At 44.0% G+C, this 23,183-nt stretch overlaps 1 protein-coding gene across 2 annotated transcripts in view; it reads right to left on the reverse strand.

The window, feature by feature from the left end:
* LOC109995103 (interleukin-1 receptor accessory protein-like 1) overlaps positions 1-23,183 on the reverse strand; it is a 222,692-nt gene that overhangs the window by 122,172 nt on the left and 77,337 nt on the right. For both annotated transcript variants that reach the window (XM_065951932.1, XM_020648707.3), the window contains exon 3: positions 14,630-14,909. In XM_065951932.1, the coding sequence (XP_065808004.1) occupies positions 14,630-14,909 (280 nt within the window). The remainder of the gene's footprint in view (positions 1-14,629; positions 14,910-23,183) is intronic.

Genomic DNA, 23,183 nt, shown 5'->3' on the forward strand with positions numbered 1-23,183 from the left:
CTCCAGCATGACTGCCGCAGCAAAATCCCTCCTGGTTAAGAGACCAAACAAATTGGCAGCATTTAGCAAAATCTCATTGCTAATTTTCCCAACTAAAGCTGGTTACACAAATTGAGCTGAACCAACAAACAATTACAAACATGTTAAATCCTTACATAATTGCGCGGCATTAACTGCCTCATGGATTAGCCGAACACACGCTGGTCTTTGCTACAATGTCTGCAAACAATACCCTCGGCCCCTTCGAACTGGCCAGTGCCGAGCTCTCTGCCTCCGACGGCGGAGGGGGGGGGGTGTGTGTGCAGTTTTTTTTTTTCTCACCAAGGCGGGACGCAAATGGGACATGATGTGGAGATTATCCGAGGCAACTTCTACCAGATGGACACCTGTGCAAATGAGATCCCACGGGGGCGCCCTCTTGCCTGTTAAATATTCTGGGAAGCGCTGATAAACTCACACACACGCTGGAGAGGGAGAGAGAGAGGGAGTCGGTGTCATTTGCTCGCCAATGGGTGATCGATGGCGTGGGCCAACGCTTTGTCCTACGTTGTCTTTCCAACATTTCACATCCATCACGGCGCCTTTTTGAGCCTCCTGATCTCTTGGCTTTTTTCACTAATATTCATGAAGACAATCCGAGGGGAAATGATCCCACCGCCACCGCGCCACTCCGGAGACTCAAATGTATTTCACCAACCGAGCTCGTGGAGAAACTTCTTGCACACTGCATAACGAGCTAGGTGATAGCATGGCGCTAATGGGCGAGGGTGTCTGTCAAACGTGTCAAACCGAAGGGGATATGCAATGTCGTGGCAATGATAGATAGCATCCTGCATACATCAGCTGGGACAAGTGTCAGGCTGACAGTTACTGTGTACAGCTGGAGGACAGACGGAGGACTCCAGCTGCAATGTGCAGCCAATGCAGGGACATTATGTGCAATGGTCATTTAGCAGCTAAACAGTGTGCTGGGAGGATTATAATTGGTGTAGCTGTGGGAGAAAACTGCAGCCTCTTACTGCAGGGTACTCATGGGATTAGGCCGTGGTTAAACTCATGCGTTTATTTTTAGATTTATGCATGCAGCAACTGTCAACTTCAAGAGTTTGGTGCCATATATCCCAAAAGTTACCGTCTCAAAAACCAAGCGCAACCTGCCCTTCGACTCAGTATGTGTGCACTCTGATATTAAATAATAGGCAGCAGGATTGATTCCAAGTTCCCTCGAGAATCGGCGGCACCTGTGGGGGAATTAATGAACTAACTTAATGAATCTCTTAATTAAAATAACTCCTCTCTAATAGAAATTGGGAGATGAAATAATTGCTGATAAGTCATTACAGCTAACTTTGTCTGAGAGAGTCGTCGAGAGCGAGGCGCACACAGGAAGTTTAAAGGTCGATGTAAGGTTAGCTCGAGATAATGTCATTACAAGGCGGTGTAATAAGACACCACTGATGTTATCCCCTTCAGAGTTTTTAAAAAAAAAACATTGCCTCAGGACGTTTGGTTTCTACGGAAACAAATGTAAATCCAGCCAATGGACACATTCGACTAAAAGTCACCACCTCATTTTTATGAAATCTTCCCGCCATCTTCTGTACGTTCCCTCATAGATAAATCGCCCCTGATGTGTAAAGGCCTTAATAATGTAGAGGCGGATGAACATGCACATGTGCAGCTGGAAAACAAAGGAAGAAGAAAGGAATACATTGGCTTGTTTCAGATACTTGGAGGCATGAAATTCCCATATTTGGTGTTTCAGTGATTAATATTGAAGATAGTTACATTCACACTTCTAGGTGTTTGCACACTTTTTGCTACATTTACACCAACCATCTGCACAAATCTGGCTTTTCAGAGCCCCTTAAGTCTTCAACACACTGTGCCTGATTTTTTTTGCAATCTTATTATCTTATACTATACTACATTCAGAGCAAGCAACAAAGCAAAGGTTCAAGAGAATGACATCAAACAGCAGCAGCAGTAGATAAGTGGAATTACTAGTACTATCCATCTTGTTGCTACTTGCGTCATCATATACCTGAGATCAGAGATGGTTGCTCATGTGGGATGAGAGAGCACATACGCAGGAGTTAATGCGGCCTGGCATGATTGGACGTGCCGTGTCCCCTTTACAGACAGTCGGAGCGATGGCTTCAGACAGGCCGGAAACAAATCAGGACGACACCAAGACAAGTCCAAGGCTCAACTGGAGCAGCGGTGTAGTAAGAGACTGGACTTCAAAGATGAACCCAGACCAAGATAGAGCTGGCCAAGTTATCTTAAATCAGTATTTTTACGGCCCCTTCATAATTTATGTTCGGAGCGAAGGTCACGGCGAGCTGTGGGAAGTCTGGAGCTCCTACCTGTAGCGCCTGCTCATATTTTACCTGTCAACTCCAGCACCCTTGCCCGCGATGATTAAGCATCCCGGCTCCCCAAATCTGACTGCAGGCCAACTTGCTCCTACTTAGCCTCTGTCTAAGAGTGTGGCACTTGTCTCCCATGCTGGAACAATAGACTCCTGCTTCAATTATAATTCATCCCCGTCTTCTCTCTCTCCCTCTGTCTGCTCGTGGTTTGTCTCTGCCGCCCTTTTCTCTCCTTGTGTCTTGTAGTACACAATTTCTTCCCAGGGAGGAACACACACCTCTGCGGATAATTTAGTTTTGCCACGCTGTGAAAAACGCACGCCTTCTCCTGTCTACACACTCCACAGATACCAACACACACGTACAAACTCTCAAATAAAGACAGCCTAGCAGAGTTTCTGCTTTATCTATGGTGCTTGGATTTTTTTTTTTTACCATCCCATTTTATTCCCTCTGCTAAGTGTCTGTTTTTTTTTTTGCTGAAAAATAAGAAGTGGGCAATCTTTGAAAGGCCCCAAGTTCCTTTAGCAATGCTTAAAGAGCACCATTAAACTTCTTCTCTCAATGCAAATAATGCAAAACTGCAAAAAAGCAATCAGCTCATCCCCAAAACTACCATAAAACGAACTCATTTCGCAACAAGTCGGAGGATTCCTCCAAGCCTTCCCTCGAGTTGTGTGCCTCAAACTGACAGCAGCCCTTCTTCGGCGCATTATTCATTCATTTCCTAGTTGATGCCTTCAGGGACCTCATTTTCCATTCCACGGCACCCTCAACTCATCGCTATGCTCCCAACCTGACTCCATAACAAGCATAAACAATTTGTCTCCATTGTACTTTCTCCAACTCTGCCATGACCTTATTCATTGGTCCCCAGGCTATCTGGGTGTAATGTATGAGCAGCCGTACAGACGCAAATTGTCTCAGCGGTGCTTTTGGAATGGGATTTTTCTGAGTGTACAGAAGCCCATACGGACCATATTGGAGCATGCAATGTAAAGTAGCTTCAGTCATTCTGCATATGAAAGGTCTGTCTTCAACAATGTTTTTAAAGCTGCTTCAGGTGATGCATATATCTTTCGAGTCATAGAGGCATAGAGTCGAGTAGAGCCCGACCGATTTATTGGCCAGCCGATAATACTGGCCGATGTTAGCATAGAATACAAATAAATATAATTTCCTTAAGAATACATAACTATTCAACAAAAGCCATTGCTATGTTAATATACGGCAAAGAATGCAAATAGTCTCGTCAGCTTTTTCTCCCAAGGTCTTACCACTGTTCCATCATACTGTCACCCTGAGGATTCAGGCTAGCTGGGAGTCCTCCCACATCACAGTTTGACTGATGGCTTGGTATTGCAGATCTCTTGCGAGAAGCCCCAGAGTCCACAGTCCAGGGGGAAGGGAGGGGAGCAGGAAAAGTTGGCTGTGGTGCCAAAGTGATTGTGCTTGGGGAATGGTATTTCTGACATTTGTCTGGCGGATAAAAACCACCATCAGATATGAGGAAGAGAAGGTCAGTGTCCCTGCTATCAGATAGCAACGGGTTGGCATCTTGTTTGATGACTTCCTCCGCTCAGCGTGGACCAGGAGAGCCAACAGGCAGGATATATCGGGGGCGAGGCTGGAGATGAAGCTGAATAAAATCCCTCAGCTGGGAGGGTGGAAATATGTCATATTGGTGTTATTTTTGGATGCCATGGTATGTTAAAAATGGTTTGTTGATGTATAACACCCCCTCCATGTATTGCACATGTCTAGGATTAACAGAAGGTCTTAAAAATAAATGAAAAATGGTCATAAGTGAATTTCTGCTCAAAAACCCTGAATAGATTGTGACATGGATTGAGTGTCTCCCAGAATAAAACCCCCACCGCCAACCTTCAGTCCTTTGTCTCCCTGTATCCAGAAGCCATTTGGGCTCAGCTTAATCAAATGGAATCAAGCATGGGACAAATGTCCAATCAGAGGGAGTGTGAAGGGCAGGCACTGGCAATGGCTGAGACCCGAATGCAGGCGGCAAATAGTGAATAAAACTTACTTTCCAATTTCTATAAAGAGCAGCCAACATGCATAATAATGAGCACATGTCTGGCTGCTTGGATATCCCTTTTGCATACAGGTGATTAAAAGAAACACCACAGTAATTGATCTAGTATAAAAGAATATGCAACTGAAATCAAAAGTCGATCTTGTTACATTCACAGTAAAACCCAAGAATAGTGCATTTAATGTCAATTAATGGTGTTAATCAGGATGTTACCCGCAGTCTGGGAGACTTGGAGAACCAAACAAAATTCACTTCCAGCTCAGCTTTACTGGAATAAGCATCAAAATACAAAAGAGAACGGCAGCTCACAAAACTAAAGAAACTCACTCCAAAGGGGTTATCCAGCTGACTGACAAAGAGGCTATGAGGACGAACCAACAGCTTTAAATACCTTAAAGCAGAGGTGGAATTACACTGACTATTAAAAACATTACAAATATGCACACACTCAATTCAGTTTCCAAAAGGTACAAAAACAGACATCATGCTAAAGTTAATTTTATGTTTGGACTGGTTTAAAACAAACTCATTGCCAACACAACGACCTATAGGAGCTCCATTTACACTCAGCTGTTTGTTGCAAGAGGTTTGCTATAAGGAGGATGGAAGAGTCAAAGAAGGAATTAAAAAAAACACCAATGCAGAACCCCCAAACTATAAATTTGGAGTGTTCAAGAGAAGTGTATTTATATCCAGCAACTGGACCCAGAATGGTTTTTATGTGCGTTCTTCTTTGACACTGCCACAGTAACATCAGACACCCATAATGAACATCCATCCAAGTTCACAGCACAACCTCACACAGCTGAATGAAGCAGTGTGAAAGGTGGACTGAACCGCAACAGCAGTCCATACATCATCAGACAATGGCTGCTGGAAAACAGCCTCCGCTAAAAACGGAGCCAACTAAAAGGCTGAACACAGAGCAGTCTCTGTCTACACAGGTGTAAAGAATAGTGAATACAGGGGAACCTCATCAATAACGCCTCAGCTGCGGAATGAATCAGCCTGGCAAATCCATATCAAACAATTACCCAAAACCCCACCTGGGCACTGAGAATAAATGCTGCAAGAGATTTGGCAACCACTCTTTCCTATCAGCGTACAGTAGTAATGTGGAAGATGTCCCTTTTTCTCCCATCATGCCTTGCTTCTCTGTCGCTGTGCACACTTCTTTTTTTTTTTTATAAAGGATCTGTTGTTGAAGTTTGTGTAATTCTTCTGTGTTCATTATAGACATCACAGATAAAGTCAACCATACTTTTTCTCCCCCTGACAAACAGCTGCTGCCGGATACAAAGAAGACACACACACACACACACACACACACACACACACACACACACACAAAAAAAAAAAAACACATCACAGTGTCTGTGTGGGCTGTATAAGACTCCGACAGTCAGGCTGTCTGTAAGTCGATATTGGTTGGTTGGTTGCACCACTGGAAACTCAACAAATATTATATGTACTTTCACGGATTTTGAAGAATTCCTAGAAGAACCTTGAATTTAGTTACCAAACCACCAAGATGGAAATCCCTGAATAGTCGTTTAAAATATAATTGAACATTTAAAACAGATGTTCATTGCTCTTGTATAAAAATGGCTGCTGATCCCTGGACTATTTTGTGGCGCCACCACAGGAAACATTTTAAGACTTGGATTTGAAAATACATTTGAGCCAAGTAGACCGATTAATCGACCAGCCGAGAATTTTGGCCGATACTACCATATCAAGTGACGATCGGTATTGGCTTATTTTATATCTGATATGCCGATATGACAAGGTTTATTCAATTTAAGTGAATTATTTGTTGTTAAATAGTATTTAATCATAATTGTAAAATGATTGTTTCAGTGCACTCTTGTTATTCTGGCCAATAAAGGCTTTTGTTCCTCTGTAAATCTTTTTCACAAGAGTTTGAAAACTGCTTTTGAGGGATCAAAGCAATACATGTTTGAGTGTATATCTAAATGTATCCATCTATCCATAAAGATCGAAGATAGATCTCAGAGAAATATCGGCCAATATATCGATATAGGGACTTTTTCTCTCCCTAAAATCGGTTTCGGCCCCAAAAATCCCATATAGCATTCTGATACAACAAGGTGAGATGATGATGATGAATTTTAAACTGCAAATCATCGTCATGTTACGTTTTAACACTGAATGCAAGTTAGCCTGCTGATGCACCACAGGGTGCAATGGTGCTTAGGCAGGGTATGGAGCAACTGTCCATACACTGTCACTTTTTGTTGGCAAGATGGCTGCTGGTGCTCCAGCTGCCAATGCTGATAGAAGAAATACATTCTTTACAAATATTCATGTTGTTTAGTTTTTAGCGTCTTCAGCGAGATTAATGGAATTTCGTTCTACTGTGTACCTGTCAGGTATTGAACTTGAATTGTGACTCAAACCGTTTGCTTTGGTTATCTGTAACTTCAAACCATAAATCAAAGGGTGAAAGCCATTTCACCAAGGAAATGTCTTTTGCCCTTTGCTTTGAAAACCTCTGAGTCCTCATTTAAATGGTTAAATTAGAAGGCAACTATTTCAAAATACTTATGCATCACCTGAAGTTTCTAAAAGCAAGAAACAAGGCAAGTCGCAAGATGAAAGTTATAGGGAGCAGGGTATTTAATATATTAGGCAAGAAAGGTGTTATTTTTCATCTTTTCTATATACTCCTCTGCAACGTGCGGCACTTTAATGAACTCCATTAATAAACATTCATCAGGACCTCGTGGTTAAAGCCCTCCTTGGCCAGCAGGCGACTCCACAGAGCCACAGCTTACTGATTGTCTCCTGCCAGGTAGCTTATAACACAAACACCATCCTTATATGATACATCATCCATAAACCCTGGCAGCACAAAGCGTCCCTCCTGCTCCTTAGTCTAGCGTCTCTCATTGGCTTTGACAGCCGGGCTGGATCAATTGGACAGGCCCTGACTCGGGCTGAATGACAGAGTGTTCCAGACGGCCCATTCTGACTGTCACTTCCCTGAGAGATCACCAGCCACTCCTGCCCGCGAATACTAACACAGTCAACATGGCTGCAGTCTGGAGCGGCTGGAGAGAGAGCTTGTCGTTCTGTGTGTTTGGATGTGTGTGCGCAGGTGCCAGGTGAGGTGCAGCAAGCCGGGGCTTAAATCAACCAACGGGAGCACACACACTCAAGAGAGATGCACAGTCACTCCCTGCGGCATCTTCCACTCCCATCGTCCTTTTTCTGCTCAGGCGTCGCAGAACATGCAGGAAACCCATTAATAAGTCTGAACCGTGGCCGCATGCCAACGCTGGTGATCAGGGCCACAAGGTGAACCATTAGCTACCTGCCAAGCAGTGGGGATCCTCCACGTGCTGTGACATCTCTCCTTAATCTGATGGCGTAATCTCCCGCACAGTTGCCGCGGCGATCGATGCACGGTGGATGTGGACGTCAGTTTTGACATTTCTGCAGCAGTTAGAATGAAGCTCTAGAAAGAGATACAACGCCATAATGGAATCAGGTCATCCTTAAATCCAGGTCACACCTTCTCATTGGTTAGTGGTTCTCTTTTTCCATATTGTTTGGACACCACTGATGGTATACGTCCTTCACAGTCAATGTCAAGCCGGGGCACCTTACTTCAAAGGAAACTGACAAAGATCCCGATCATAACAACTATTGTTGTCAGAAATTAAAATGTTGTCGGGAACATAATCCATGAAATTCCAAAAAAAACAGCACAAGACGGTATGAGAACTACCAGAAATAAACATGCATGGAATCAGTTTGCTTCGCTAATTCAGGCTGTGTTTGTGCATGGAAGGTGAAGAAGTGTGTGTGTAGGGGGGGGGGAGTGTCACAGACTTTGAAGTCTGCAGAGAGTTGGCAGCGATTGAACTTCACAAGATTAAAGGTGAGAGTCAGGTGAGGCTGGATGAAACGGGGTTACGCAACAAAAAAAAACACCCGATCGTGTGTACAGCAAAGCTGCAGCATTTTAGAAAGACTACATTACCCTTCAAGTGTTTGAACGGCTTTTGCATAGTCCTCATGTCGGTCGGACACATTAAGAGACCCTAACAGATGCAAATAAAAATAGTCCAAACGTCGACTCCGGGCTTCTCCTTCTCTCTGGCAGGATTTTAACCACACCCCCTCGCTCTGCTGTCAGAGGTATTAAATAGCAGGAATTAGCAGATGACATGCAAATAGGCTGAGAAGAAGTCAGTGCTACCCTGGAAGTACCCGTGTACGTGTGTGTGTGTGTGTTTGCTATCTATCTACAGTAAGAGACAGTCTGCCGGTGCAGATGTTTCCTCTCTGCATATGAAAGAGGTCCCCGAGGTTCAGCATCTGAAACGCCTCGACCTGAATCTCCAGCTTGCTCATCATGCTGCCTTCCACTCCGATGTATGCGGCGTGAGCGGTCCCTCGTCATATGTTCACGACGTGTGATGATCTGTGTGTTTGTATGAGATCGTAGAGAGTAAAAAGGACAAGCATCCATGCTCTGAACAGTGTGTGTGTGTGTGTTTTTTACATAGAGATTGGAGGCACATTAAGGTCCCGTCAGTCGCAAGCTACTCTTAGGGGAGCAGAGAAGCGACATGTCGAGTCTGTGTGTGTGAACGTGTGCGTGCAAGCGTGGGATGATGCCCTCTGACACCCACGAGTGCAACTGAGCAAATACACAGAGATGTGACGAGTATAGTCTCACTCCTCTGTGTGTGTGTGTGTGTGTGTGTGTGTTTAAGAGACAAAAATCAACCGTTTAAACAAATTCTGTCCAACAGTGCACCAAAGAAAATCAAAGCATTGCAGAATGCAGGAAATTCCTCCTAGCAGAAATGTAAATTGTCAGATTTGTTTGAAAAGTGAAGAGCAGCCACGTTTTGTTTTGTCGCGACTTTGCAACATTCCTGCACGTCTCCAAACATGAAAGCAGCAGGATTGTGATCCAAACATCACATTAAACATGCCCCTCGATTAGGAAAGCACTTACTACGAGATGATCTGAATTGGAAATAAGTGTGTTTATCTGCTCCCTGTTTGCACATTCTTCCAGCTGCTGTTCCGTCTCCAAACTTAAGTCGCTAAACTTATTAAGATGTTGTTGTTGTTTTGTTTTTTTCACAGCACAGATGTGTCTGTCATCATCTGGATTTTGCCACATGGTGTCCAAGCTGCTCGCAGAATGTTCCTCGACTTTGCATCGCAGAAGGGGAACACACACACACACCGACGCTCAATCCTCACAAAGTCTGACTGATTGTGACGTCATACCCTCTCTGCTTGAACGGCTTTGATTGGCTTAGCTTCCTCAGCAATCTGAAGAATTGGGAAAAGCATCGGGAAATGTAGGCTGTTTTCACATACGCACTCATGAAAATATGTAGATCATTTCAGGGATGTCCTCCGTCTTCACTACCCCGAGCTTTAAATGAATAAAAGAGAAAATTCACCTGCTTATTTTCTGAATCCAAGTTTCCTTGGAAAGACAAACTTGGAAAAAACACAATTTCGCCAAACAATAACACAGTGGCCTCCAAGTTTGACGGCAGTAAAAAAAAAACGAAAAAAAAAAACAACAGCACAGAATGGCCAATAATCCTGCAGCGGTGTGTGTTTACTGGCGGAGGACACTCTGATGTGTGTGTGTGTGTGTCTTAAGCTCTGCCCAGGGCAGTAACACCTGTGACAGACAACTGGCAGACACAATCTCTTCCTCTGTTGTTTCACATCCTGCTCCTGGTGGACATTAGCAAGAAGAAAATTAACAATGAAGCAGAAACAAAAAGGCGCTTTTGGCTGCAGATGCCCTTGTGGGTGCAGCGGGTTTGTATCATGTGCTTTGATAAAAAAAAGGCATTACATTAGCTGGGTTAGCATAATGAGGTAGCATGCTAAACGTTCACCAAAAGCGAGCAGGTAAAGACGTGGCACGACAGAGAGCCTGCGTCCAACTATCAACGCTGCAGTCAGTTCAGACAAGGTGACAGTAGCTGTTGTGTGAGCGGGGTCTTATTCCCCCCCCCAGGAGTCCCCTCCAACTTTACTTTCTTCTACCGTTATTGCTGCTTTCGGTTTAGTGCTGGACAGAGAACACTTGATAGCTTTCTGACAATGTTAGTCCACATCAAGAAGAGAAAAAGACCGAGTCAAGACAGCTCAGACCGACTTTATAACCACTTACACCAAAGGAGCTTTAGCAGACGCTTGACTTACAACACAAGCAAGGATCTAGAAAAGAGGAAACAATGTCAGTAAGTGCAGCTTAAAGTCTGATTGGACACACAGGTGCTGACAGGAAGTGACCAGAGGCAAAGCACAAGATTAGTGAGAGATCTAATCAGCATCAAAATAATATCATCTTCATCATCATTACCTTCATCCATAATCAATATCATAAAGCGTATATTCATAAAGAGCTGGGTCTTTAGCTTTTACTTAAAGGTGCAAAGTGTTCGTTCAACCACCAGGGGCGACAGAGGGGAAGAGACTTGGAGCCCTGTTGTGAAGGTTGGCTCAGATACCTTTCAATGGCAGAGCGTAGTGAGCAGGAGGGAGTGCAGACCTGGAGGAGAGAGGTGAAGTAAGGAGGAGGCGTTTTCATCGCTGTTTTGCAAGCGAGCAGCAGGGGTGTTAAATTTGAAGCGAGCAGTAACTGGGAGCCAGTGGAGGGAGATGAACAGCGGATTATCACACATGATAATCATTAGGATGTTACTCCAGTGATCACAGACAGGGATGTGGGGGGGAAGCACATGCAATGTTGCAGATGTGCTTTGTCTGTGCAACTGCACAATCTGTTGTTCTGTCGCCGTCATCACGTCCCATCATTAGCTCAGTCTGGGTTGGGAACTGGACGGGTCGCCGGCTCAAGGTCCGGGTCCAAAATATGGAAGTTGTTCTGGTAGCTGGAGAGGCGCCAGGGAACTTCACTTCACCACAATCAGCAGCTTTTGCATCCCAAAATATCTGTGCGGAGGTTTTTCGTGGACAAGGATAGAATTTATGTAGAGTTTTGGCTTAGTCAGACTTTCACCCTAATTATTTGTTGCAGCTTGAAGAAGTGCAGCAGAGCAAGGCAGAGGCTGTCGCTGCTCGAATGCAATGCATCCTGGTTCATGTAGGCACAGATCTGCAATCAGGAGAGGTCAGCTTTCCCTGAGGAAGAGACTTTTTTGTTTCGCTTCAGGTGTCCTACATCTACACTCAACACCACAATATGTGTTCTCAGGGACCAGGAGTTCCACATTCTTGGATACACAAGGCTCTATCAATACTTGTTCAGTGACAATAACATCATGGCAGCCCCATTGTAAGCGAGACCGAATTGTTCCAACACGCTCGAGTATGAAATGTATCCACTGAGAGATGATTTATTGTTGTGCCGTGATTCATTCGTTCCACCGCTGAGAGCTCTAATTCCCCGGGTCCCTTCATGTATCAAAGGGGTGGGAATACTCCAGTTATGAAAAAAAAAAAAACACTGCCAGGATTCTAATCCAAATGTGATATGTTGAACATATGCTGATCATCTATAGGACCCACGCTGCTGAGACAAAAGACAAGAGCAAGTCCTCTGATTTGGCTGCGGCGGCGGCAAATTGAAATGAGTCACGGCGGCGTAGCAGGTCGACGCACTGCTGTGTGTTTTGGGAGAATTGGATGAATCCGCCGCTGCAATTTTTGAACACTCAGGCGAGAAAAAAAATGAGGAGAATGTTGCACTGTAGCCATTTAACGGTTAGTAGCCGGGTCTCTTAAAGCGAAGGGTTTGAGTGTGAGCACTCACACATAACTGTACTTTGAAGTGGCTCTCTTTAACCCCCTGCCGTTGATTCTGTTATCTGACATTTATTTAATTTGAGGACATTCTCTACCATTTATGGATTCAGGGTTCAAGCCTGGAAAGAGAGAGCCATCCAAGCGGTGTCTACTTGAAACCGTTGCTGTGTCAGTCATCTGGACTGAGCCGCCCTTTTGTTATTCTGACTCCACTCAACAGAACTCTGAGTATATGCAAATACAGGACCATAAATCATTCTGATTTGATGGTCCCGTGCGGTCATATGACACACACACACACACTCACAGTGACCAATAACCTAATCCTCCCAAGCCTTTAAACAACCCCCCCCCCCCCTGTTAAAAGCCACCTCATGCCGCTGTACAGATCTGACTAATGAGCCAGTGGAGAGAAAACGCCCTTTACCTACAAGGTTAATAAGTTATTACGATATAATAAAGCATGTGCAACCGGGCACATTATTCTGCCTTTTTTTTTTGTATTCAACTCAACTGTTGCAAGAGTTGACAGTAAACACCTCGTGACAAATTAATGTTTCCCCGCTTATTATTTGTGCTTCGCAGTGTTAAATGAACGCAGTCGGAGGATTCATCTTCAAGGAAAGTAAATGGAACGTGTTCACTTACAGGCTTGTGTGTTTTGTTTGGTGGGTGGACTTGTTCACTTGGAAGCTGAAACACTCTTCTTAATAATTTGAGAAACACACAGATTTTAAACCTGACTTCGCACTTTCAACAAGCTCATGCCCAGCCACAGCATACAGATTGAATTATTAATACTTCTGAGTCTACGGTGCTTTGATTTGACATTACGAAGTTTGTCTTCTCTCCGTTTAGTATGATTTGAAATTTCTTGACAAACTGTTGAACAAAAACATTGGACAATCTGTTTGATGCCGTCTTGGGACGTGTTTTGTTTTTCTTCCCTTCCTAAATAATAGATAATTAAAGCGAGTGTGTACATTACTGCGTTTTGGTCTTGGTTTCACCACTGGTTCCTCATCAATCACATCAGGGGCTCGTGGGAATATCGAGTCACTGTGCTTCAGCTAATCAGTGTATCATGTGTCTGCAGGTCAGAATGCCCACAGGAGAAGACGCTTTGATTAACAATTAGAATCAGCGGCGCTGATTGTAGCGTCAACGCTGGCGCTGAATTGAAGTCAGAGTTGTAAATATTCCATACACTGATACGTTAAAAGTGAACGATCTAGCACTGGGTCAATGTGTAAACACAGTGGAGACCTGCACAAAGCGTCTATGAACAACAATAGTCTAAAGAAATGTCTGCAGGGAGAAATTGTGAGCGGTGGAAAAGACTATTGTCGAGACTATTGTCATGTCTCGCCATGATGGGTAAATAAGTGTTGCCCCTTAATTTGGTTCTGAATGGCCGAGGCTGGCGACAAAGCAACACAGCTCGTCCAAATCAAATCTCATGGCTCTACTTTCTGCGTGATTACACAATAACTCTGCGCCGAACTGATTGTCTACCTCCAGGAAAAATGCTGCCAACGCCCGCTGAATGGAGCCATGAGAATTGTTGGGACTGTTGCTGCCCGTTTCTATTCATGGCGGCCGCCATTGCAAAAGGTGGGGAATGCTAATGGTGATGAATAGTAATGGCTAGAAGAAGTGGAATACAGGGATCCCCATGTTGAATGTAGCAGCTCAAGAGCGCATTATTCACCTGTTTGCTTTTGTCAGTGGAACAAAACGCTGGAACAGTGCGGTCAAAATGTGTAGGCTCAAATTTATCAGCTTTGCTTTTTTCTTTCTGACTGCCCACCAACAACCTCCAGGTGAATGGAAACTTCCACCAATGTGAGTACAGAAAGTAGAAACGTCACCACATTATAGAACTCATGAATCAAACAACTGTCCACCTCAAACATCAGGGAAGAGGAAAAGGAAAAAAAAGAAAGAAGAAGAGAGCTCTTTTTATCTCAGCTGCCTTTTTACTTTCCTCAATCTCCCCGTCCACTCTCTTTCATCTCACTCAGTTTTCAGAAAGACGGACTTGTGAGGGCCAAGGACTTATGGATTTACCAATTGCACCTAATGGCTAACTGTCCCCTAGAGGAGAATAAAGAAATAATTTAGCATATCAAGCGATGCCAAGGGGGCCTCGCACTGTTAGATGATGCTCTGTGGAGCAGGGACCGCTGCCGTTTTGGCCAGAGATGAGGGACTCGATTAGAGATCGGCAGGGGATGACTTTAACATCGCTTCACGGGGGCCCAAAGGGCGCCAGAAAATGCTATCAACCCCCACACTGCTGGGAGAACACGTTCAAAAAAGGAGGACGAGATTGTAAGCCAAAGACAATGAAAACATCTGTTTACATTTGATAGCAATGACGAGAGCGATTCACAGAATGTCTCCAGGAGCTTACCTTAACACGCAGGAGTAGTACCCGACGTCGTCCAACTCGGCCGGGCGAAACCAGATGGCGTCCTCCTCCTTGCTCATCCGTGTGCCATCAAAACTAATGGGTTCCTCAAAGTCCCCGTGTCCCGCACTTTTGTACCACATGAGGCTGAGTCCCGCAGCCTGCGCATGGGTGTAGTTGGCCCGGATATATCCATAGAATAAAGCACACTTAATCCGTACAGGTTCCCCCAGAAGCACCTTGTATTTCAGGTAGTCCACCGACCAATCCGTGCAGCCTTCCACTGGAAGAAACAAAAAGGACAGAGGAAGGGAGAATTAGGCAGGGCGTCACTAAAAGTAGATTTGTAATCATGAAAAGGGTTTGTGGCGAGCGGGACAGGACCACTTTCAGCGTTCATCAGAGTGTCGGTTTGTGTTCTTTGCCAGCGACGCTTGTATCACAATCAATCAAGTTGCTCTTTTTCCTTCATGCAGCACTGAGCTCTAAGCCTCCTTTTCTTTTTGTTACTCGATAACCCACAAACCAAATCAGGCTATTGGTTCACACCTCAATCTCGTGTCTTTCTGAGTGTGTCGAAATAAGTAAGAAAAACCACTGATGGCAAGTCCTAAAAATGTGTCGATGTGTTGCACAATCTGTGTCGTTATCATCGTCTTTTAACTCCCAGCATATAAAATGTTGCATTCAATCATTGTTCCCTATCCGCTCTGCCCTTATTCTGCAAACATTACTCTTTTTATATTGACTCTAGTGTCACCTTCGAATTCATGAACGGAGTCTATCGAAAAACAAACTGTGTTTAAGCCCCCGTTAAAACCGTTTTTTTTATGGCGCCGCTGACGACCTCATTTCCATTTTCACAGAGAAAATAAGATCCTGTGTTACTCTGCGATCATTTCCCAAAGTTATCAGACTTTATGTTAATGTTTCAGATGAGGGTTTCCTGCCACTTCATCAAAAGACGACCCCACCCCCGTTCCCCCCCCATATTGCCAGACTGCATTCGCTAATGAAGCCCACCAACTGTCAGTGAAAAAAACTAAGAGAAGAATGGACTATGATTGCACTTTATGTGTTTTCGATTCAACATTCATAAGGAACACCAAAGTTTAAATTGATACTTAATCGTTATCAAGTTCTGGCTGACCAATCAGAGCTCACAAAAGAATACACCGACTCCTGAAGCTGCTGATTGACCTTCTCTCACACGGCGAGTAGTGTGGAAAGACAGAGGCATCAGAAAGCAACAACCTGTATCGACCAAGTAACACATTTTGGTGTGTTGCTTCAGTTAAAGAAGTTCAACCAGACATGGGAAGGATACAACTTTTAAGTGAGCTGTGTCCTGTATCCTTAAGGCCCTGAGACACCAAGGAGATCGTCGGCTGTCCGTCCTAGATGGACCGTCAGTGAGCGACCTAGTTTTTGCGGTGTGTCCAGCTCCATCACTACCCGTCTGCCGAGTCGGTCAATCCAGTTGGTGACAAAAGCTGATGATAGAGTTCCTCACTAAAAATCCCAATATGGTCACTTCTAGCTTCTAACCCTGGAACAATCTAACCGGGGTAAATAACCATTTTCATTCTCCAGAGCAAACCAAAGTAAGTTCTTCAGTGCTGATATCTTTTACGGATAATCTAATAGATTGATGTATTTGTCTCTGGCTTTTTAAGAAATTCCCACAGAAACATATCTTGAATTTTGACACCTAAATTGGCTTTTCACCAAATCAAAAAACAAGCTCTCTGCCTGCCTCATCTTCTCTCATCCTGTTTTCCCTTCCTGTTCCTGACACCTTCTTTTCCCCCGCTTCACCTCGCTGCACCACTCTTCCTTTAAAAAACAGCTGGCGAGCACAGCTGCCGCAGACTCAACAGGCTTCGCTAATTGAGCCTCCATAAATGTTTTATTTACCAAAGAAGCAAGTCGGCCGCCAATCAGCGAGGTGCACTGTGTGCCGCAGTTGTTGGGGGGTTACGGGGAGGGGCGTGTTGGGTTGGGAATTGATTTCACCGTGCTGATTTACGTTATTGTATTGTATTATGTGGCACAGTAAGGGTCGTGCTGTGCGCAGCGGTGACAGCGCTGTTGGGTGCTTGAGCTGGAGTAAAAGATGAAAAAAAAAAGGGAAAAGCCGACTCTCAATCACTTGAACAGTGAAAGATGAGGACGACATAATGTCACATTGAGAAACTTCCAGGGCAGCTGCAGTGGAGTTTAATAGCCAAAGATCCATCAGTTAGCAAACACTCACAGTGACAGACTTTGAGACCATCCATCAGAATCAAAGAGCAAAGTTCAATATTCAAATATTGTGATCCATCACTGAGGCTGAAAGAGCAAATTCTACACTTCAAGAGCGCTCAATATATACAAATATGTCTGTACCGGCCTGTGATGCAGCTTAAAATGTGGCATTGGCACAAAATCTGGTCGGAGCATCGATACGATACCATCATGTTGAATGTTTCCTCCTGATGCACGAGCCCTGTGACTCAACTGTCCAGCAGATATGAAAGACACCTGCAGCTCTGGCCCCTCATACAAATCCTAAACTGACAACTCTGACCGTTGAAAACATTGCTCAAACACTTTGACGTCACCCTCTCCATCGCTCTTTGATATCCTAAGTTAAGAGGCCCTGAAGCAACACAATGAAAAAGAAAAACCGAGGTACAAAGAGTGATTCACCAGAAACCAAATTAAGCAAATACAAACGCTGGAGTGGGCTGTTTATGCTACTCGATGCTGCACTGCTTTCATTGTGATTATGTCTTCCTGTTGCTGTGGCAACAGAAAGGGTCTACCCCCCCTCGCTTATCTGCAACTTGCTAATTAGTTGGTGGACGATAATAACTTGAAGGCTCAAGGTGAGACAACGACAGCCGAGATGGTTTCACTTCTAATCATGTGTCCTAATTGAGACTCTCGAGTGTTTTTACTCGTACAACTAATAAAAAAAACAGCGGGGGGGGGGGAGTGCAAAAGGTTACAGAGGCAGGCGGAAGATCAAACAGAGAACAAGATTAGTATGGAAAAAGAGAGCATGGAGCATGAGCTCGTAAGATTCAAACATTTGTTTAAACGATACAGCGCAGGATCTTACTCACTGGTAATCTGATTTGATTCATTTGACTGTTGTGGTTTCCTTCCAGATAAAGACTTCAATAATTAAAGAATTCCTGTATCTAATCATGTCATACATCAGTCAGAATCACCTTCATTCTTAGATTAATAAATGATCTGAATGCTTGACTGAATAAATAAATATCAGAAAGCATCCTCACTTTCACACGCCCCCACCAGCCGACCAATAAATCAGTTTTTTTGCAACCTTAACATATTCTGCCAGCACAGACAGAAAAGAAAGGGACAAATTTACTCACAAGTGCTTTTTCGGTTTGGCCGCCCAGACTGGATTTGGGACCGGCAAAAAAAAAAAAAGCACAGTCAGTGCAAAGCTGCCAAACATCCGACAGTCCGGCTCTGTCGTTTCACTCTTTCTTTACAGTTGAATTTATTCCCCTCTCCTGGAGAAAACATAGCGTATAACAGTCTGAGTACTATAGACTGGCTCCTTATCTTCAAAAAAAATGTCTCCTGCACTGATTGTTGAAACTTCCGATAGCTCATGTGGCTACTGAAATCTTTGAACTGAATAATTCAATTACATACATGTTAGCACGCATCTGATAAAAGAAGAAGAAAAAACCTGATAAAGAAAGTGAAATTGTCCTTTTGAAAACATGTGCATCGGTTGGAACACCCAATGAGAAGTTAACAATTTCAAAGGGTTTCCTGGGTTTATCTAAAACCGCCAAAAGGAGCTTCTCAACGCCAATATCCGTTATCTTCCACCAATCCTCATATTGCCCTGTTTCAGACTTTTGATGGAGGGTTCATGTCAGTAAGTGGGGGTTGGGATTCTGCATATTCAGTTGGCAGTCAACAAACATGGTGCAAAGCCTAATTGAGCTCGATTAACATTTCCCTGCTCACCAGATTTCCATTCTGCTGGATCACAATTGGTGAGGGAATTGGCCAATCTGCTGAGTGATAACAACAACTCCAGCAGCTCTTCAAGCTACAGGCACATCAAGCATACGCAACATTCTGCTGCTGTATTACACATGACCAGACAGTGAAGAGTGGGGCGGGGGGGTTAATTCCACAGTCACAGTCCCTGAGTGTGTGAGCAGGAGAAATGGAAGCTGTTATCTGTCAGTTGTCGTGTTTTGGCACATGATCACAGAAGCGGTGTTTGAGCGTCACTCTGTATGGAAATCAGAGGGTTTAATAGAGAAACATTCACTGACACCGCATCAAAACGGGGTCTTCCATATCCCGATTTAACCAGGCCATTAAACAAAGACAGGGCCATTTGTCAGGCCTGCCTTGCTTTTATGTTGGTCATGTTTGTCCCATTTGTCCAACTGTGTAAAATACACCAACCCCACGTATAAAAAGGCTCCATATCCCTGTGTTTCAACAAAACAAAGGAGGTGATTTATCGATCTATAAATCCAGAAATCTCTGTGTGTTTGTTCGACGAGTTTCTAGACAACCATTCGCTGGATATCAGACTTTGGCGGACTTTGCTGTGGACCCAAGGAAGCTTACATGACCTCATGTTGTTGCTAAAAAAACAAACATTTTAAATGGATTTGCTGCAGCGCAATACGATGGAATCGAAACCTGCCGGAAACAGGAGACCAGCAGAAACAACACACACAGCTCACACACATACAGAGACTCGCCTGAGGCAATGATATTAAAATACATGTTAGGTAACCGTCTTTAACAAAAGTCGGATGAAATCATTGCTTCAAAGCTCGTTTGGGCACCTTGGCTGACCGCAGAACTACACGGTGCCTCTAGCCAATCCTGACCAGACACGTTCAATCACATTCTGTTTTAAATATGTTTGTTAAGAATATAAAACAAGGTTTCCAATGGGAATATAGGCCACAGCGTATATTAAAAAAAACAAGGTCAATGCAAGGAAGACTTGAAGGAAGAAGGTCGGTGGAGCCTTCAAGCTAATTGTGCTTTCAAAATATATACACATGTCCGCTAATTCAAAGCATCCCCTCTTAGGAAAACACATTTTCTTATTTTAATTTGAGCCTCACTCTTAAATGGATCCCCCTGGAAAGCAGCTTCAAGGCCTTTTCCACACATCTGCTGGATTTCTTTCTGAAACTCGAATGAATTGGTGTGACACACTCTTCGACATTAGATACGCAAGGCACGGTATTCTACAGTGTAATGAAAAAAGTAAATCTTGTGTGCAACCGATGTGACGCAGATATGAGCGCGCATAAAAAAAAAAAAAAAAAAGAAGGAAAGTGTGATGCATTTCAGGTTTAAAGGCCGCCTCGGTAAAGCGAAACAAACGTTATGTCATCGTGTTCATGCTCCACTTTTACTGTCACACGAGAAGGCGAGCGCGTGTCCCCTTCTGGAGAACGAGGTGATCGGCTCGTAAATCGGGTTACGGGTCTGCTGAGGGGTAATCGTATGCAGATTGAGTCAGGTCACCGCGGAGACTCCCTGCAAAAAAAAAAAGTGCTCTCTCATAAGTAGTCAAGGAGATGGTTCACTACCATTTTTCTCTATTAAAGCTCCAGTGTAATTCAATCAGAAAGGCGTGCATACATCAGACCGTGGCTGATTGGATAAACACACAAGCATTGGTACACACTTCTACACACACACACACACACGATCTATGAGGTGACGCGACATCAACCTTTACTTGCCCTCATGAAGTGCAGTGTCTTAGCTGGCCTGGCTCCAGAGTCCCCGGTGGAACTTATCAACATCACAGCCACGGGGAGGAAGAAAAGAAAGATGTCTTGGAATCTTGACCTGCCATTTTCCAACCTTGTGAAAACGCTTTCGCAGCAGAGCTGGTCTCAATTAAGAGGAATAAGGCTCTGATGCGTGGGAAAGGTAACCCCTCGCCCGGGCGGCGTGTCTAGGAGGAGATTGCCGACGTGACTGAAAGACCTCCAGCAGGTTGAGAGAAAGAGAATGAGTCATCAGCCAATAAAGCAATCAGCCACGGCCCTCTGCATGGGAGGGTGTCGTCCCACACGCTGCACATACAAACACACACACAGCCACACTATGACCTGGACCAGAGAGGAGTTCTGAAATTGTAAGAGGGACATTAAGGGCTAATACTGTTGGTGTAATGGCAGTGCAACAATACAGACCTGCAAATGCTCAAATGACCAAAGCTAACGGCCATATGGTGACACAAATGCGGCTAACCACCTGGATGATAACACGGGTCTATAAATAATCACACAGAACGTGCAGAGGAGAAGGACTGCTCATTAGGGCTCGACCGATATGGGATTTTTGAAGGCCGATACCAATATCGATATTGGGGAGAAACAAATCTGATACCAATATATTTGATATCTTTCTTAGATCTATGAGTATGTAGAGATAGATAGACATACACATTTATTGCTTGATTGCTCAAATTGCAGTTATCTAACACTTATAATGAGATAGTGAACACAAGATGGTCACTCAATTAAAAAGTTACTGTGCATTATACAAATGCTATTTGAAATAAATCTAGTTATATCTGAGATAAAAAATTGCCAATACTGATAGTCACTGGATCAGCAAATATCGGTTGATATTATCGGCTGGCCGATAAATCGGTCGGGCTGTGTTCATCGAATAATCCAACAATAGGGGGTAATTTGAGATATTAGATATAATATCTTCAGACATTACACGGGATAGAAATGTATTTCACATATTCAAAGCAAATGAAGCCCACATTAGGGTGAATTTGCTTCTCAAGAAATCACAGAGAAATTTATGATTAAAAGTAAGATTGATATTTTTGCAGGGTGATTTGGGCTGCCCAGCTTATTTCATGATTGCAATGACATTTACCTTCCCACCCTCCTCCTCCTCCTCCGTCCCTCACAAGCAGATAAAACAGCTCTATCTCTGCCTGTCTCGCCTGCACTTTACTCTCATGACACTTCATCTTCATCTGTCGCCGCCTCTCTCTCTCTCTCTCTCTCTCTCTCTCTCTCTCTCTCTCTCTCTCTCTCTCTCCCTAACTCCCTCTCTTCCTTGACAGCCACCAGGCTGTCATTTAAATGCAAATACTCATATGTGATTGTGGACAGAGGGTGGGGGGGGAGAGAGAAAAAGAAACAGTTTTTCCTTCTATCACAAAATAAACATGGCCCACAATCTTTGCTGGCATCCCCCATCTGGATCAGATTTGACTCTCCTGATTGGACACAGGGCTCCAGAGAGGGCTGTGCCCGCTCTCACCAATCACGGGTTAAATGCTGACGGGGAGCACAGAGAGGAAGCTGATGGGACGGGGACGACTTCATCGGGATGAACTCTTGCAGGGAAGAGAATAAGGAAAGACGTGCAGCAGGAAATAAACAAACACGCACGCACGCACGCACGCACGCACAAGCACAGGCAGGTAAGACTAGCCTGGTGATGAACAGAGATGGTGATGGTAGAGAACAAGCTGTTCCTCACTGTCACAGTCAGTGACGACAGCAGGTGTCTATACTTGAGCACCAACAACAGATACACATCATTTTAGTATTTTTATGTCATCAATTTGACCTCCAGTCAACATGGCATGCCGTAAAGATTGTCTGATCTTGTCTTCATGTGCACTCACAGCTACCTCAAGTAACTCAGGGTCTTTCAGAAGGAGAGCGTGAATTCAAGTGATCCAGAAAAAGCGAGTCGCTAATTTGATTTAAATTAAAATGTTTTATTTTTTTTGGCAACAGAAAAGCTGCGGTTCTACTTTCCAGTCAGCGATCGCAGAGCAAGTCTGCAAAAAAAACATTTAAAAACAAGTCTGCTTGTTTGCTGCGCTTGATGGTTCTCAATAAGGTTTACAATGTGATTCAAATGCAGATGCATGCAAATAATGTGGTAAGTGACCACTTTGGTGTTGTTCATGAACAACACTCCACATTCATCACCCGTCAGTCAGACTGTGTCTGGAGCTTTATTTGAATTTCTGTGGGAGTAGCACTCCTTATTTAGCTGTTGAGGGTAGCACTGCTCATGCAGAAAAGCTGAGTACCAGAGCCTGACCGATTTATCAGCCAGCTGATAATACCAGCCGATATTAGCATATCCACTGACTATCGGTATCGGCTAATTTTATTGCAGATATTACTCGATTTATTCACCAGTCAAATAGCATATCATTTGAGTTTCATTTTATTAAACTAGCAGTTCTCTTTCACCAGCAGAGGGCGCTACATGGATTACAACAATCATCATCACTCTCAAGATTTTCAAGCGGTAAATATATTTTCCTCAAGTGTTTGATAACTGCATTTGAGGGATCAACACAATACAAGTGTGTATGATCTATCCGTCTACAGATCTCAGAAAGATATTGGCCGATATATCGGTATCCAATTTATCGGTATCCTTTTCATATCGATATCTGTATCGTCCCGCAAAATCCCATATCGGTCGGGCCTAGTGAACACATGATACAAGCTTCCAGGTGTCTATTCACTGA

The sequence above is a fragment of the Labrus bergylta genome, chromosome 24, assembly GCF_963930695.1.
Source record: "Labrus bergylta chromosome 24, fLabBer1.1, whole genome shotgun sequence".
NCBI lineage: Eukaryota > Metazoa > Chordata > Actinopteri > Labriformes > Labridae > Labrus > Labrus bergylta.